An 18,934-nucleotide genomic window follows, 5' to 3' on the forward strand; every position below is an offset into this window, starting at 1 on the left:
TTTGTCATATGCTTTTACGCTTGTCCAGCAATGGCTTCTCAAGATGCTGACTCTCTGTTCCTTAAAAATTTCTATATGATTCCAGAAACGTACAGTAAAGAAAAGCCAAGAAGAGAAGCCCAAGCCAAAGAAGGATTCAGATATTGTTCGAGAAAGGATCATTCGCAGGGCTGCTCTGGAGTTTGAGGATGGAATGTATGGTATCCTTTGAAAAGCATAATAAGTCGTAAGCGAATAAAAAATGACTTAAATGTATGCCTTCTTTTAATAATAACCACAAGCAAAACCAAGCCAAGCATTAGCCAACAGCCACAGGAGCAGCCTTTGAACCAGATGATTGCAGAGACAAATTATACACAGACTTTTTTTCTGTAGTCTGTCCTTCCTGATGAAGCCAGTGTTAAGTTTTTGGGTGGCTAATCTGTGATTAACCACTCAGTGATTTATTTATTTATTTTTTGTGGACATTTTTAAATTTCCTTTTAATTCAGCACGACATGCTTCGTATCTTGGGAATGTTATGACTAAGAAATTCTGTGTGTCTGTTGAGTGTCGTTTACTCAACAGTAGTTCTGGAGCTTTTAATACCACAGCTATTTACGATGTGCTAATTTACAGTTGTGGGGTGGTTGGGGTGGTCTGTGGTAGATTTTGTAAAGCATGTTCAGTATTATACTATATGCATCTCTGGTCCTCTTAATACCTGAATTAATTTCATGGATACAGATGAAATAGTTACTGTCTTTAACAAAGAGCAGCTAACCTTGGTATTGGTATCCCCATGCTGGCCAGCAACTTTATAAAACCCGACATCACAGTACACCTCCAAAGTGAAAATGGAATTTTGGGACTGGTAAGACACCTACCAAGTTTTTTCCCCCCTCAGTTTCTTTTTTTTTGCTTTGTCTTGAAACTAAACAAGCTAATGAGCATTGTATTGATTTTACATTGACAGTTAAGCAGCAGTAACCGTTTTGACACCACTTTGAGTTCTGAGCATGAGGCGCGATGGATACCCAAGTATTTGAGCAGTATCATTCCTAGTTGGGGCCCCATATTTGAAATGTTCTGGGTTTGTTATGTAACAGATTGTGGCAGTCTGACACTTTTGTTTCCATTTTTCTTTCTCGCGGTCTTTATTTGCTGGCTGAGCCTTTTAACAAAGGTTACTGCTGCAACTATATACTGACCTCCCAATCAGTTGTATTGACAGAAGAATGTTGCCATCTGTGCTAATTCCTTATTTTTCAAGGTTCTTTTAATTACGAATGTCAGTTTTACAGGGATGCTGATCTCTCCTCTCCTCTCCTCTCCTCTCCTCTCCTCTCCTCTCCTCTCCTCTCCTCTCCTCTCCTCTCCTCTCCTCTCCTCTCCTCTCCTCTCCTCTCCTCTCCTCTCCTCTCCTCTCCTCTCCTCTCCTCTCCTCTCCAAAGGATTGCTCTCTTTGTTGAACACAGAGAAAATCAATGTCTCATCTAATGAGAGAAATGTGATTGTGTCTCTCTCCCTTGAAAGATCATGGCTAGTCAGGCTGAGTGACAGGTGGAAGTGTATGTGTGACTGACCACCTGTGTGCATCTTGTTAATCTTAATTTGTTTTTGTGTAGGGGCCATACCCCACCGAGGATGCAGTGGATGCAGACCTCATTAATGCCGGTGAGGTTTACCTGAATCAATACCTCCCAGAGATAAATGTATATGTACACATATAAAAAATTGAAAGCTGTGTAAACGTTGGACAAACTAAATTATTGATTGATTGATGAAGAGACTGTGCATTTTTACTGATTTTCTGCATTGTGCTGAACATACATATGTAGATGAATGCCTGATACAATGCATTTATTCTCTGGAATGAATGATCAGACAATTTGACATTTTAGTCAGATGTATGTTTAAGAGGATATGACACATTATATCTGCCACCGTTTCATCAATACTTAATGGATAAACATTTTTTTAATCTTCCATTCATTTATTTTTTTGTATTTATTTGATACCCTTTGTCTTTCATGTGCTTCTTTGTGATTATGTTTGTCTGGGAATTGTGTTGTTTTTAGATGTGCTGTGTTTTGTAAAATTTACTGCTATAATAAATCAATTCCAACATTTTGTATTGCTGTTCCACAGGGAAGGAGACTGTCACGGTGCTCCCTGGGGCTGCTTATTTCTCCAGTGATGAGTCATTTGCCATGATCCGAGGGTAAGGCTATAACACAGAAGCTTTGAAAGCTTATTTGAAGACTGAAAGTTAGATATGCCTGACATTTCTGGACTTGCATGTAAGTCCATTAAAAATGATTTTCATAACACCATGAGTCACTTCTGTGCACTGCAGTTTAGACAGAAAACAAAACTCACAAAGAATTTTCCAATTGACTGCCTCTGAAATCGATAGTTTTTCACCTGCACAAAGCCTCTATAACCATTAAACAGCATTTGACCACAGGACTTGATCACAATTTGTAACACTGGATATTAATAAATAGCTGCAATCACCAGTACAGCTAGGCGACAGTCTTGCTGTACTATTCCTATGGTCTCTGGTCCTTATTGATTCGCCAGCTGACTGAGATTGCCCACCCGCACTTCCTGCACCATCAGTTCTGTTTGTCCACCCAGTAGAAATTCAATAATGCTCATAAAAAGCGCTGTCCAGTCACATTGGCGGGGACCAAATGGAACCATGCTAATTTGTGTGTGTGTGACTGTGTCCGCTATTGTGCAAACACAATTGAGTGTCCAGAGATGCAGAGAAAGAATCACTCAACATATGGTGGATTGTGAGCATTGGTGCCTCAAAAACCACACCGGCTACTTAGTCATATTATACTACATTTAGACTTTATCACTTCTTTGCGTTTGTTTGTGTCCTCACTCCTCCTGGGATTAAAATAATTTATGATTTGTCTGCAGGCACTAGTCCTTGTTTTGTATCTCTGCATCTACAAACATTCTTGATGATGCCCCTAGCTGCTCAAGATGTCGCATACCTCTCTTGGACTTTATTCTCAGAGAACACTTTTCTGGAATAAGAAGTGTCACAGTACAAATTTGATTATTATATGATAAAAGAAGACAAGAAAACAGCAGATATGTAACCATGGTTACTGTTTTGAAGACTTTTGTTTGTTGAGAGAATGTGCCATATCATAAATCAGTACTCAACATTTGTATTTAATATTGTCTGTCTTGTCAAAAATGTGTTATAAATGTGCCAAAACTCTATGCTTTTTCTATTGTATTTTTGATGGGTGGACTTGTGAGTTCACAAGTTGAACTGATTCTGAAGCTGACAGCTGTCTTCTTCTGTTGTGTCATTCCTTTTAGGGGTCACATCAACCTGACAATGCTTGGAGCCATGCAGGTGTCAAAGCATGGTGATCTAGCCAACTGGATGATCCCAGTAAGTTTGGTTGTGATGGCATTGTGTGATCTGATCCGCCTGTGTTTAACACCACATCTGTAAAATAGACACGGTTCGAATACTGCTTTGTGAAGCTTATGATAATCTTTTTATTTTGTTTTATTTAACCTCTTAAGACCTGCCGTCCACATATGTGGACATGTTTTTGTTTTTTGATTTTTTTTTCCAAAAGGGCATATTGTTATACTAATAATAATACTAATATTACTGCTTCTACTACTACTACTACAAATAATAATAATAATAGTAATAACAATGCAAATCTAGTTAAAAATATATATATGTATATATATATATATATATATATATATATATATAATGTAATAAACATAATAATCAGATATTAGATATTATCCAGTTATTATATTTATTGGTTACTCCTTATCCCAAGTAAATAGAAAAAAACTAAAATACAAACCAAACCAAAGCTCGGGTCTTAGTCTTAGGAGGTTAAATGTTCATGTGTTGTTTTTAAAACATTGTGCCTGGAAGGTGTTTGTTCTGTGGTAATATTAATCTCATGATGCTGCTCTGTTGTTGGACTGCGTAATGTTTTATTCACACACATATTTGTGTCTCCATAGTTTTGCAACTTTCTACTTTGTCTTTCCTATTATACAGCCAGTTGTAACTTCCGAAGCTTTGAGTATTCCAGTACTGTATGACACTAATAGTGACTTAATACCATTTAAACAGTTTGATATTTAGTTTACTATCAACCAGTAATGCATAATAAAACAGTAATGCTTAACTTTAGGTTTTAGATTCAAACATGGAAAATATTAAGGGAAACTGTAAAATAGTGTTGTAACTAACAGTCTTGTTGTCTACAAAAAGCTAAATACATACTAGGCCTGGGTGATAAAACAAGAGCCTGCAATCCTAACGATAGATGCTTCATCAGTTACAATGAGAAAATTGTTTAATATGGCATTAGATTGTTTCACTTCAAGGCATCTGATACAAATAGCCAAGAAAAACATAATGAAAACGCAAATGTGCGTATTTATCATTGTTGGATTTACATTAAAATTACTATCGGAGTGCCTCAATAAATTGGCTAAAATGATTAAATTCAAAGTAAGTATCATTAATTATAATTGATTATATCGACTGAAATAAAGCATTTTATTGTGATAGACTTAAAAATCTGATGTATTTGGCCATTCTCTGAAGCCAGAGGTGGCATCTTCAAATTGATATTTACTTTGCTGTCATATAAGTCATAGTGGCAAGTTGTGTTTAGTATTCTTACTTAAACCTTGAGTCAAATAGTTACAAATTACTGTTCTGTTGATTGACTAATTAGTTAATTGCTTTAGTTCTACTCAAATGACCAATTCATGGCTGTCCCTGCTTAGATTTTCAAGTTCAAAAGACCTTTAATGCCAGTGGTAATTGTGGGAAAAAGAGCAATTGTAATATTTTTCTAATGTATGACTTCTCTACAGCCCCTTCAGATATATTATAATCTCATGACAGTAAATGTCTTGGTTGAAACGTATTTCACAAAGATGTGGCTTCAGTTGAGAACAGCGATATGCCTGACAAGGGATCGAGGGGAAGAGGGTGTTTGTGAGTGCTACAGTATAATGGGTAGCCGACATTATCACTAGATGTTTCATCAGGTCAATTGGTCTTAAAGCCACGGTGGCCCCAGTCCTCCTCAGTGATTGCTAAGGTCAAGAACCCATTAAAAGCCTGTTTGCAATAAGGGAGGGCTCAACCAGAATGCCCCCCAGCACACAGCCGTTTTCTAGTTGACTGAAGTATACACACAAAGTTGCATTATCCAGTGCATCATTATGTATACGGATCTTTAGCCAGAGTGCTGAAGATGTTCGCGCTTATTAATATTATATGAGACATATAAGGCAACCTGATGCTTAAGAATACTGTTGTTGAGGGTAATTTCTAAATTTTGCAGCTTAATTTATTTTCTTTTTACCTTTCTACTTGTACTTGTTTGTCCATGGTAATTACAAATTAACCAGTGTTTGATTAAGCATGGCATGCAGATATTGATGCCCTGCGGTTGGGATATTCAGAAGCAGGGAATCTATATTTTGGTTTTGAACTGCAAAATAATGCAGCAACACTGGCACACATACCTCTGTTCTCACCTACGCCTCAATCTTCATTATTCCCTCTTTTGAAAGGATGGATGAAGAGAATTACATTTCCCACATTCTGTGATAATGAAAATTATTCACTATCTAAAGATGGGTGCATAGCGTGAAATTGGAAATGTTTTACGTAGGAGTTGGGCATGCAGTCCTCTCAGCGTGATTATGTTGATTTTGAATGCTTTTAATATGCAAAATGCAGATGAACATTTTCCAGATGAGGGCTTTGAAATGCTTTAACATCTCCACTCAGCCTGAAACATCTGGAAAAACAATAGCTGTAGAGAATAGGGTTTGGAAAATGAAGGATGTCGTGTACCATTTTTGTCATTTAGCTTCTGGAGTTGTCCTAAATGTAAGGGACACCCATCATTTCAAAGGAGAGCACACACGGCTATTGTCTTGAAGGCATTCTCACAGATTTCCAACAGTCACATGCGCACACACACGTGGGTTTTAATAGGTTTTCCTGCAGTTCGAGGAATCACAAGATATGCTGGATGTGAAGTTGATGGAAGGTTAATTGATATTGTTGCTGTTGAGCAAGTCAAACAAACGTTTTAATGTGTTTCTTGAAAACATCATAGGCTTTAGATACCAGATTTGCATAATATGTGCTGCAAATTTGGCTTTGAAGAATGCTTTCAGTGGCAGTAACTTGATGTTGTACTTCTGAGAGAGATGGCATAAAAGAATTGCACATAAGATGGGACAAATTAGATTTATTAAAAACTGTGTATGGTTTAATTTACCAAAGAAGGAAGATCTATTCATACTAGGGTAAGAACTGGCATATTAACTTTTGATATTGGAGTAGGTTGGTCCTCTGCTTTGGAAGAAATGAGTTGTCCAGCGTGTGATTTAGAGAGAAACTTCAGATGTGTGTGAGTTTGGGGATTTTTATGTGTTTTTTGTGTTTTTTTTATACTGTCCTTTGCATGAGAAATGTCATCATCTTGTGTTTACTGTGGCAACATGGTTGTCTGTAAAAGAGGTGTGTGAATTTGCATCATATTTAAGGAATTCATGCTAGGTTAGGAAGAGAACAGTCTCAGTAATGAATGGATGATTATGATGACTTATTTATATATCTAGTTTCCATAGAAGCCTTTTTCTTTGGAGTGATTATTTGAATCACAGAGTGACCAGCCTGTTGAATCGTCTTCCTTGTTGGGGAGTGTACTGTCTTCTAAGCCCATGTGGAATGAGCCACAAAATGGCATGGTGCTTCAATGAAATACAATTTATGCATTTAATAGTGTTTTACAAGTCTGTGTGCTTTACAAAATCTTGTAATTGTTAGCTTAAAATGGAGAAAATGTGCTCAGCATCAGGGATGTTTTCCAAATCCCGAGAGGCGCAGTATGACTGCAGCTTAAGTGCAGCAATAGTTCCAGCTGCTTACTATTAAAATGCAGTTACCAGCTCAAGTGCTCATGATAGGGCCTGATGGCAACTTTACTGAAGGAGCTGCTTATAAGAGCATAAAAGAGCATTGTGCATTGCTTCACTTGCTTTCTTGCCGTATCATAACAGCTTTACCCGGGCATGGTTGCCAGCTTTAAAAAATAAAAATAAATTTGTATTTGTAGTAGCACAAACCTCTCCATGTCTGCCTGTGTGCATTTCTAAATGTTTAGTTTTTGTTGCCGATTTTTCAGTGTTTTGCATCCTCAGGTTTAAATTTCAAATTCATTGGGTATGATTCCAAATTGTGCTGTGCTCATCAATTATACACTGTAAACAGTTGTGTTTTTTAGTTGCTTCGAGCACAGGGTCCATTGTCTTCCTGTCAGTTCAGTCTCTCTGATTCTTGTCATTAGTTGTCTGGGTAACGAAGGCTCATGGCATACCGTCGCTATGTTATTAAAAAGAGAGCCAGACAGTGAAGCTGGTCAAAGAATTGGAGGGGGAGAGAAAGGAAGCCAGTTGGTAAGTGGGAACTCTTGGATTGTGAAGGGGGTCATTTTCTCTTGCCACTCACTGGAAAGTAAACACTTGCACAACAAATTTGAAAATTGTATTCGGTTGTCATGGCAACACAAAAAAGTGCAAGCACCCCCTAAACGAATTAAGAGGAATAAAGTGTTAGTCAAAGTATGCTTCCCATGATGCTTTTCTAATGCATTAGTGCCACCATTGCCATTTTTTCAAACACAACCCTAATCCCAATAGTTTTGCTGTGAATCAATCTTTTTGACTGATAGTGGTAAAAAAAAAAAAAGGGCAACAGAATTTTATTTTTCAATTTGATTCTTCACAGGCTAGAGTATATAAGAACCTTAGCATTCAGAATATGTCTTAACTGCTTCATGTCCTGTCCCATTTTCCTGAACAGATAGACCAGCAGTGATGTATGTATAAAAAATAACAGTATGAAAACGCTGACGTTTTTCAGCTGTTCCATGGCTGCACCTTTTAATAAAATGTCTATTTGGAAAGGCCTCAATTGTGTGCCAATGAGGGCTCGCAACGGAAAAGGCTTGAGTTGGACCGACTGTGTCATTGTGTCTGCTCTCACGTGTTGTGATAGGTGTCATATCAGTAAAGCTTCAACTTCAGAGGTCTTGTGTAATCTGGGTTCTGCCCCAACGATATTGCTTCTTGCAGTCCCACTCACTTTTGTAGCCATTATGTGAGTTGATGTTCCATTGCTGACATCTGACAACAACGCCTGTTTAATTAGCATATGTGTAGGCTACTATATATGCGCCTCTGGCAAGGATTAATTTAAGAGATTGTTCAGTAAGCTGGTAAAAAACAGACAAAAATAACATGGTAACTAGTGCAGGGAGGTTTCTTCATTAATGATTCTAGTATGAAATAGTGAGATAAAAAAGACAACATTAATGCAGAAGGGCCTTTGAGTCCTTTCAGACTGAACTTTGCCTGATTTGCACATTTGAGTTGATGAAGATGTTTTGTATTGCATTGTATGACAGTTAAACGAAATATGTGAACATGCTGTAGTGTTGTATTTCAGCAGTTAAACAATAGTTTGGTACTGCTTAGAAAAGACAAGTGTCATGGTGTATTTTCATGTTTTTGTGTGTTTTCACTATGAAACGTGTCTAGAGCAACACTTTCAAATGTCTTACTGTGTTAAGATTACAGCAGTCAAGTGGACACAGACAGACTGCTGAGGAAAATTAAAAAAGAAAAATATGTGGGGCTAGAGTCAAACCAGCAAGGTTAAAGTCATCAAAGCTTTGCTAATTAAATTACCAAATTACCCTGCTCAACTTAGGCAGAAGATATTTCTTTCCATGAATAGCCTTCTAAAGCTGTACTTGTTCCATTTGAGTGCCTTATTGCCGATTCTGCCTCTAATGTTGAGGGGCATGTCATCCTGAATAGTTCCATATTTGGCTGCAACAGTTGCAGGAGTAGAGATTTACCAAAGCATAACTGCTAAGTCCAGGCAGTGAAAGTAAGTCGAGCAGACATACAGCCAAACATTATGGCTTAATTGAATAAAGTTGCTTTCATAGGCAGGGTTGAATATAGTGTAAACATATCCCAAGGTACCATTTCACACATTTTGTTCTTTGTCACACATATGTAGATCATAGTAAATTTGGGGTTTTGCTGCACAGAGCTTCTTATATCAAAGCTAGTTCTGATAGCCATTTGCAAAGCTGAAAATCAGAGACGAGCAAATGCCAATCCTCCTCACAATGTAGGTCACTGACAGTATTCATTAAGTACCTGAGCACCAACCTGTGTGTTAGTCTCCACATCAATGTTATTCTAGTTCACAAGTATTAGTGAAACATTTCACCAGGTGTACACAGTCACACACGTAACCAAGACCTGGCACAGGCTGAACTCTTGATCCAGCAAACAATAATTATTGCAATGACTCTTTTAGTTATGATCACATAGACTAAACTAACACTAGTGTAGCTATGATCTCAAAAGCACCCTTTTTTATGAACAGCAGCATTGTTGCTGGATGGGAGTACATTAGCAAGCGAGTAGCCTAGACAGCTGCTTTAAATCCTGACATGCTCCTATCTGGTAAGACAGTGTTATCCCCTAAGGCCTGTGCACACACCGCCTAGCCCTTTGAGTGTCATAAAGTGCATTAACATTGATCTGATATAAAAAGGCACTGTTTCTGTTGTGGGATCATCTGTACAGTTACTGCGCGTCAAATGAAAACACCGAAGCAAAAAAAGGTGGAGAAATTGTATTTAGAAATTGAATGCCAAAATGGATACTATTTTAATGATGTAGCTCCTAGTAGTTTAATTTAAGGATATGGGATGAGCAGCCCACTTTCAGTTGGGGTTCCATAAGATCATACAGTAAAGCATGTGAAATTAAATGCAGCCTCTTCCATATACTTAGCCGATGCTTTCCCCAACCCACCTCTCCTCTCCCCAACCTCCTCCTGCTCTCAGTTGATATCTTCCCTACCCAGCTGGCCTCCCTGGAGGCTGACAGTATCCTTATGATGCACCACACTTGGCATATATATCCTCTGGTTATTGAGCAGAGAGCAAAACAGGCTCTTCACATGATTGATGAGGAAATGGGATTCTAATTCAGTTACTCAGCCGTCACCCTGTGGCCATATCTGCATGTCAGCCTTCCATATTAGGAAACCTTCATTGCTGGGAACAATGTGGGACTTGAAGACAGCTTTTTTCACCCAGTTAGCAATTCTGTTGCAATGATGATCTTTTCGATTGCGTTTTTTAAAGTACCTTTCTTAGCATCCTCTTAAAAATCAAAACCCACTGTGATTTTCTTTTACATTTACTTCGTTTGCTTACTGAATTCTAACTTGACAAAGCTTTAGTGCACGTGTTTCTACACAGGAAACCTATCCTTTAGGCAGGTTTTAAATTGTTTTAGTTTGACAGTCTTTTTCTAACTTAAAAGGTAAGGGGGAAAAGATTAAAAGGAAGTGTAAACATTTCAGTTTGCCTCAGTACAGAATGTTTCTCTGCTTGTCTCTGCACAGCTCACATTTTTTGAAATTGCTGTTGTTTTCATCTGCCTGAAGTCTGACACAGTAATGCCTGAATACTTGTCGATGAGCTATGGTCTGTAGTCTTTTTTTTTTTCCCCAACAATTATTAGTCTCTCTGCCAGAAACACAAGCCTTCAGCAGTTACTGCTGAGACCTGGCTTGTAACCTAGGTTAACATGCAGTCATCTTCTTTAAAGATTTGTCTGTGAAAGTGATCTCTAGAGGAAATCTCCCTCACAGCACCAAGACTGTTCTTACACTGGTACCGAATTCATCAGAATGCTAACTACTGAGATCCTGTTGTTGCTCCATTTCAGGGCATTTTTCATTTTATTTTGAACATTAATCACACAATTCACACCATCCCAAGAACAATGAATTGTGAACACATCACTCCTACACCTCAGGGTTGAAATTGCACAGTTAGAAAAGCATTTTTTTCCTCTCACCTCCAGTGACTATGTATCTGCGTTCTCAGATAACATTGGTTTGATTTGTTCAGGTTTTGAGATATCTGTCCTCGATGTTTTTGCGAGTCCCCCAAAACAAAGGTGATAAATGTAATTTGGTTTGTAGAGCCCAAAGCATGGAAAGCTACCATGAAAAAAGCTCCTGTCTTTCCAAAAACAGCTTCCTTGCTGTTCTGTATAATCCACAGAAAACAGGGACAGCAATTTCCAATGCAGCTGCTTTCTGCCAAAAACAATGGTCCCAATTAAAGTTTGTGTAGTGTTTTGTAATATAGTACAATTTTATATTGGATACTGAAATGCTCTTGTTTTTTCTCCCCTTTGGGGGAATTGCTCCGCTATGATGGTTTGTAATCTGTGAGCTCCATTTTGCATTTCAGTATTTTGTTTCCATGTCTGCCTCATTGCCTGCTCCTTTTATTGGCCTTTTTCTTGGCTTTTTATTGATGGGTGCAATGGAGACAGACAGGAAAGTAGGGGGAAGAGTCGGGGTGGGGGGCGGGGGGGTGAAGACATGCATCAAAGGGCAGCGAGCAGGAATCAAACCTGTGTTGGGGAAGCCCCTGTGACTGGGTCGCCTGCTTAACCCGTTGAGCTATCTGGGTGACCATAAATGTCAAATGTTTTTGTAACCCCTACAAATAGCGATTCATTTAGAATGCTCCGCAGTTTTGGGGTGGGGATTTTAGCAGCATTAGTTGGCAAACCTTTTTGACGTTGCCACTGTAACCATATTTTGCTAATGCTATAGATCCTTTCTAATCTCTTCCTCCTGTTCTCCGTCTCAGTGCGTTTCAGGGTCTTACAGATGCAGGGATAAAATTAGGCTTCACTGAGCAGAAAACATTAGAAGATGTGCTTACACTGAAAGCACAGCAGATTTGTACACTTTTCTGAATTTTCAATAGAGGAGAATTTTATTTTGAGCAATTTGTCTGAGTAGATACAATAGAGGAAAAACACTTTATTACTGTCACATCTTTCCAGTGATCTACATAACTGTCTGTATTCACTGTTATTTATATATGTGTTTTACAAAGAATTTGGATTGTTTTAAAACAAGGTGCTTTTGTCATTATTAGTAAAGACAAAAGCATTTATTATAAATCAATAAAGTAGATAACTGGAACAAAAATCTGTTTTCATCTTCCTACCTTAGGGTAAGATGGTCAAGGGAATGGGTGGAGCCATGGATTTGGTGGCTAGCGCTGGAACCAAGGTGGTGGTCACCATGGAGCACTCAGCTAAGGTGTGTACATATGTATGAGTGTATGATTGTATTTTTATTGCCAGTGTTCTCACTAACATTGCCTTTGCAAATCACCCCAAATCCCTCAAGTCCAGGTCAAATTAAACTGGCAGTTTCCTTTTCCCATGATAGTACCTTCACGAGCGTACTTTATATCTCCTTTCTACAATAATGAATGTGAGTGTTATGGCTGATTAAGGATAATTTTGTTAATGGATTGCTTAATGCCTCTTTAACAGAGAACGCTGGCTCATCCTGATGAGATTCTCCACACAAAACATTTCCTGTTCGCTCATCTTCAGCTCATTTAAATATAACTCTAGAATTGGACTTTGTGTTACAGGAAGAACTGATTAGTTAGACTGGCACTGGTGCAGTGAGAGATGAACAACCCTACAGGGTTTCTGACAATAGCAGTCGGCAATTCAACTGAATTGGTTTACTTTTAGAAGGTCCAGACAAATGTGATGCAAGGGCAGTGTAACATTCTGCATTCATAAAAGCATGCTGTTTTTTGCTAATGGCTCTCTATCTGGCGCCCAGCTATAGTCCAGATGGTGTAGCAGGTGAGCATAAATTGACTGCCCTGAAGCCTGTTTTCATTCATGAAGGGGTGGGGGTTGATGTATACTCCTCAGACAGGCGTGTGGATGTGTGTTTCTTTTTTTTCCCACTAAAAATGACCTCAGGTGAAACTGAGACACACAGTCACATTGAATATGCACTATATACCCTTTAAGATGAGTGTACACAACCAGCTGCAATATCTTACAGTTTAAGCTGCATACCTGAAAGAATTAACACATTATTTGAAGTGAGCTACAGGCTTAACTGGCTAACATTAATGTTGAACTTTAACCACTACCTTTTCTTTTTTCAGGGAGGAAAGCACAAGATTTTGGACAAATGTAAGCTGCCTTTGACAGGGAAACAGTGTGTGGACCGGATCATCACAGAAAAGGTGCATTTTTCTTTTTACACATTATATATGCAAATATACATTCATCAACCTAAATTTAAAAACATTGGATGTATACTTGTATGCACGAGTGGATGGATTAGCCATTAGGCGTGTACTTGTACTGCTTGCTGATGTTTGCTACATAGACAGTGCCAGTGAGTAAGCTGTGACTGAGCAGGACGCATGGCGTATAAAAGACCTGGAGTTGGTGGGCATCAGAATATGATGTACTATTTAGTATTAATTTAGCAATGAAACTTTTGATGCATGCTGTGCATATGAGTGGATACTAATGACTTACTGGAGTTAATTCAGTGTCTTTGATAAATGACAATGTTGTGACATATGAAGACACCACATACACAGGCCAGGAAACCCACTTGCGCATCACAAACTATCCCATTCAGACCACCAGAGTGACACAGGTTAGACTTGTCTTGGGGATTTTTGTTTATAGGCCAACCACACAAACCATGAAGCCAATTAAATTCAAGTCACACTCATTGTATTTTTATTCCTCACTTATTTCTACTTTGCACACATGCATACATACACACAAACAAATACACACACAAGCAACTAACAGACTGATACTATCCAACAGAGTGATAGTGGTACATGGAAATCACATTTATTCATTTACCACTAATTCAGTCCGTTGATGTCTGCAAGCAGGCTACATACTTATTTTGTAATGTTTTTTAAATTTCCATGATTGGGGTTGGGTTTTCCTTTATTATGCATTTTCTTGATACTCTCACCCCCGCTCTAAGGCCCTACCATGTACCATGTTAATGTTTGTGCTATCACAGCTGATCAGGAACTCAGTTCATGATTAGTAATTGCTTGATTACAGTCACGTCTAAATTGCTTCTGTGTATTTTGTACTCTGTACATTGCACTGTAATAAAAAGTGAGGTACACTTTGTAAATGTAAATGTGCAGTAAGGTTGCCTGAGGCTGTTGTCCAAAGGGGCTTCAAATTGTACCTCTGAAAGCCTTTTACTTGCATGTCAAGGGAGGTTGAGGTCATGCACACTTGTTGAGGTGATTACCAGAGAGACTATTTGTCTCCATCAACCTGCAGAGAAATACCTTTTGGGGTGTTTTGCTATGATTCCTTGCTTGTGTGGAAATCCCTCTTGGGTGTATGTTACGAAGGAATTGGGCTGTAGAAATACAGTCCGTGGCAGCAGAGATAGACAAATTGAGCTTGAGACTCTGGATATCATTAAGTAGTCTTTTTGATGCACCTTTTCAGTGTTGCATGAGAGTCGAAGATGATACCTAAGGGCTGTCAGGTGAGAGTGTTCATTCCCATTTTATATTTTTCAAAGATAGGCCACCGGGTATACTTGTGTAAAGCAGAGTAACTTTAGTTATGCGTGAAGGGTTTTGTTTGTGTTTAGATCCCTATAGTTTATGTTCTGCAGGTAAGGATGGACAGATATAAAAACATGCACCAAGCTTGTGGTTATAACCATGGTTATAAAATAAAAAAAATAAGGTATAGAATAGAGGGTAGAAGCATGCAGAACTGAACAATGAGGAGCTATACTGAAAATACTGTCTAGGAAAAAAAAACTGTGGGGGTGGTACTGGGAGAGAAAAAAATCCAAGAGAGAGGTTCCAGTAGCTTGTAGAGCTTGGTGCTGTTGCAGTTCTTGTGTCCTTGTGCACTCTCGTCAGTTCCCTGTTACCCTCTGGTGGATACTGCCTTTGGAACTCATTCATTGAAAACATGACCTGTTCTTTTCTGCTCGACTGGCTTTTGTTGTGATTGCACAACATTTCTCAGCAAGCAGATTTCTGTCAACATTTATAAAGGTTAAAGCTCTCTCAACTGCCCAGCAAGCAGCAATACCACCTCCTTCTCTTCACCTTCCTCATTCCAGCTTCTACTGCTTGCTTTTTCTCTCTCTCCATAAGTAGGGTCTTCTTCTACATGCCCAGTTTTTTTATTCTTTGAAATGCCTTGAAGTCCAAAATTAATGACCTCATTTCCTTTCCTCTTTATCAATGCATACTTTCCTATTTATTTGTCCTTTTTATTTTTCTTGCCTTCACATTCCTCCTCCTCCATTCTTCTGATACCATGTCTGTTGTGCTTTGAATAAATTTGAAAGTATTATATTCTCTCCATTTGGCCTTCCATTCACACTTACCCGGCGTTGTCTGTCCCAAAATGTTATCATTCTCATAACACTCTGCCTTTGACAGTGCCTGTCTCTCTTTGTATTTTGGATGGAGAAAACTGAACTTTACAAAAATGCTGTTGAGTGACTGTCAGCCTGTCATCTTCTCAGATATTGCAAGAGTGCTTATACCCGGCAGCAGTGTTAAGAAGCCAATTTTTTGTCACCTCCTCTTCTCGCTGTGATTGCTTGTTTTGAAAATCAATATACCACGCGCAATAACATTTTCCTCTGCTTGTGTTGTCAAGTAACACAAGTATAAAATAGTGATTTGATTGGGGGTGTCAGTGCAACACCTCTGGAGTTATTGTTTTCTCCATAAGCTGGGAGATTGCCATCAAGATGATCAATCAAATCAGGATTTTTATACTTGTGAGGTGAGTGCTTTATTGAAGGATGACACAAAACATTCATCCCTCGGTAATATGTTGACTTAACGTTTCAATTAAACGTGTGTATGTGTGAAAAATAAAGGTGTTTATTGTTTGGTCAAAGTTGATCAATAACCAATTTACGCACTATTATTTCCCCCATGGGGCCCTCTAATACCTTGTTATACAGTACACCAGCTTTACTATTTTTCTGTCATCATGAATTTAAGACAAGAGTTAATTTTTTTCTCCACAATGTGTTTACTGAAGATAGCTGTTGTTTAAAAGCTCTGACAATGGTACAAGCAAAACTGACACTGCACTTCATTTGTTTCAGCAATTCTTGTTAATTTAATAGATTTCGAGAATATGTATGTGTTATTCCAAAATGAACTGTTGATTTAATTCAACAAGTATTGAACATTACCTGTTGAATAGTAATGATTTTGGTGTGGGTTTCACAGCTTGACTAGAGAAATATTAGGAATTAATTTATTCTTTCCAGTATGATTTCCAGTGTAATGTAATTTGTAATAATAATAAGAAGAAAAAAATGAATTTATTTATATAGCACCTTTTAAAAACAGAGTTTGCAAAATGCTTCACGGACACAGAAAAAAGGAGAGACATCATCAGATAGAATAATACGAGGCCACATCCAAGGGAAAGAACAAGTGGAATAAGAGAAAAATGGCACAACCTTAAACGCAAGGCTGAAAGTGCTAGTAATAGTAGTAATAGTAAAAAAAGTAAATAAAGGAAAAGAGATAGTAAAATAAACAATTAAATAAATGAAGTTTTAAAAAGCAATTAGATGATAAAAGTAATAATAATATATAAAAATAAAATCTAGAAATAGAAGTAGTCTGCAGCTGACAGGTTATTTGAGTCCTTGTGGTATAATTTCACTAGTAATGCATATAATAGTGGGACAATAGTCTGCACTGCTGCCATCTTTCTCCATGTCAATAATGAAGAGGGAAAACTTGTAAATGGTGGTAAACTCTGATCAATAAAAGTAGCCAAGTGAGTGTCTGTAAGCCCCTCTGCAGAAACTTTATGCCTTTGTTATACTCCTTTGGGGGGACGCATACACAGACTGCTGTGTACACCACGGATGCATAGTTTGTTGCTATTATACTACTTTCTAATCTGCTTGGAGTCAAGTCGAAGGGCTTAATTTGCTGCATGTGCAATAAGTTGGCATCTATATATTCCATTCATGCATACTGCAGTCCTTGTAGAGTAGTTGCATGGACACTAATTGGGCTGCCATTAAGAGGTCTGTGCAGACTTGGAGAGATGATGAAATTTACATTATGCTGACCTTTGTGCTCGTGCTTGTGGACGTGGGGCATGCTTTCCACATGTACGTGCCCAGATCAAATAAGACTTTGAAAGTAGTAAGGAGTGGATGCACACACAGGGTTCTGTTCATACTACAAATGGAAAGCATCAGTTTGCTACACAGAAAATTGCATCGTCCCTCATATCAAGTACAGAATAATTCACAGGACTCCCATAGATCTTTCAGAAAGGCTGGCTGTAACTTCTCACTTTTTTACAAAATGTAAGAGCTAGTAGCAGAATGGACTGTATTGTTATTATACATTATATATTATGTATTACTGTATCAGCACAGTGGGATTGTACAGGATTCAAAGCAAGTCAAGCACCTTCAAAATCCAACAGCAGCTACTTCGATTACAACCCTTTTTAAGATGAATTATAAAGGTGTGGATGTTGAGAATCTCCTGGTACAGTTTCTTCTCTAAGCAAGCATTTGTTTTACCATTTGTCTTCCTGGTGTATGTGCTGTCAACACAACTGCAGTGCAAACAGTCCATGCACTCACAAATTTTAGGCTTGATGCGAACATCTGCAGAGTGGTCTGCACACCTTCCTAGACTTGGGTGGATGACAAAATTTATGTCACGCGTACTCTTGCGGACCCTTGTGGAGCCTTTTGGACCCTTTTGTACACTGTGAATTTAATTGTCCTTACCTATTTAATTTCAAAAGCAAAGTCTAGTATTATTGTTCATGCAGCCTAAGTATAGATTAAATAGCATACAGTAGTCAAACAGCAAAACAACAGGGCTCTTTGTTCTATATTAGCCAACAACACTGTATAAAACTGCTTGTGGGCTGTGAGAAAGTTATTATTATAGTGTTTACCAGAGGTAGCTCTCAGCTGTACAAAATGAGGGTGCATGAGGTGCAGCTATTCAATACCAAGACTGGGCTTATGTAAGTTGAACCTCAGCACAGATTCATGGTACCACATGGTACAAACTGACCAAGGGGAAAGCATGAGCAACCTCTGAAAGTTTCAATCTGCTCGACTTCTTTGTAATTGATTTGCTTCCAGTTGAGTTAAACAAAATTGCATTACAGCATTGCTCTCACTATATATTAGCTTCCCCTGTATAAACTGAGTGACAAACACTACTTTTAATATGCCTGATAATGATTATTAGAAATATATTCTCCATCGGTTGCTATCATTACATGATTAAAACTACTGCCTCCAAATTGGTTCTAAAATGACAGCAGAAACTGGGACCTTTAAACCCAGTCCAAAAATACTTTCATGTCTCCACACAGAAACCTGCACAGATTCTGACGTATGTGTTATCTTCTCACAAACACAACATCCTTGTTAGCTCACAATGGCCAGGAGGAATGTTTCCTAAATAGTGTTGTTATGATATGAAATTCAGGGTGGTGGGAAATCTGTTACTTCAGGCTGTGTGTCTGCTGCTCCTCTATACGACTAAGTCACTACATGCACACATAAATGTACACTGACAGTCATTAAAAACTTTGAGACCATATTTTTCAACATAATTTTTATTTTGAAGCCCGAAACTCCATTTTCTTCATATGAATCATTTGTTTAGCATATTGGCATACAGAAACAAAAATCTAAAGTTTCAAGAATGATTTCAAAATAAAGAATTTTACAAAAGAAAACGGCACCTGCCAAACACAAAGTCACAACAGTCAATACCGAGTATGGCCTCCATTTGCTTGGATGCAGGCAACAATCCGTCGGCGCATGCTTTGGACCAGGCTTCTGATTGTGGGTTGGGAACAGCCCATACGCCTGGCTACATCACTGCAGCTCAAACCGGCCTCCACCATACCCAGA

At 38.3% G+C, this 18,934-nt stretch overlaps 1 protein-coding gene across 1 annotated transcript in view; it reads left to right on the forward strand.

The window, feature by feature from the left end:
• oxct1a (3-oxoacid CoA transferase 1a) overlaps positions 1-18,934 on the forward strand; it is a 44,242-nt gene that overhangs the window by 20,848 nt on the left and 4,460 nt on the right. The window contains exons 9-15 of the mRNA XM_022191215.2: positions 86-200; positions 759-853; positions 1,608-1,656; positions 2,131-2,203; positions 3,331-3,406; positions 12,164-12,253; positions 13,134-13,214. Coding sequence (XP_022046907.1) covers positions 86-200; positions 759-853; positions 1,608-1,656; positions 2,131-2,203; positions 3,331-3,406; positions 12,164-12,253; positions 13,134-13,214 — 579 coding nt within the window. The remainder of the gene's footprint in view (positions 1-85; positions 201-758; positions 854-1,607; positions 1,657-2,130; positions 2,204-3,330; positions 3,407-12,163; positions 12,254-13,133; positions 13,215-18,934) is intronic.

The sequence above is a fragment of the Acanthochromis polyacanthus genome, chromosome 7 (assembly GCF_021347895.1).
Source record: "Acanthochromis polyacanthus isolate Apoly-LR-REF ecotype Palm Island chromosome 7, KAUST_Apoly_ChrSc, whole genome shotgun sequence".
Classification (NCBI taxonomy): domain Eukaryota; kingdom Metazoa; phylum Chordata; class Actinopteri; family Pomacentridae; genus Acanthochromis; species Acanthochromis polyacanthus.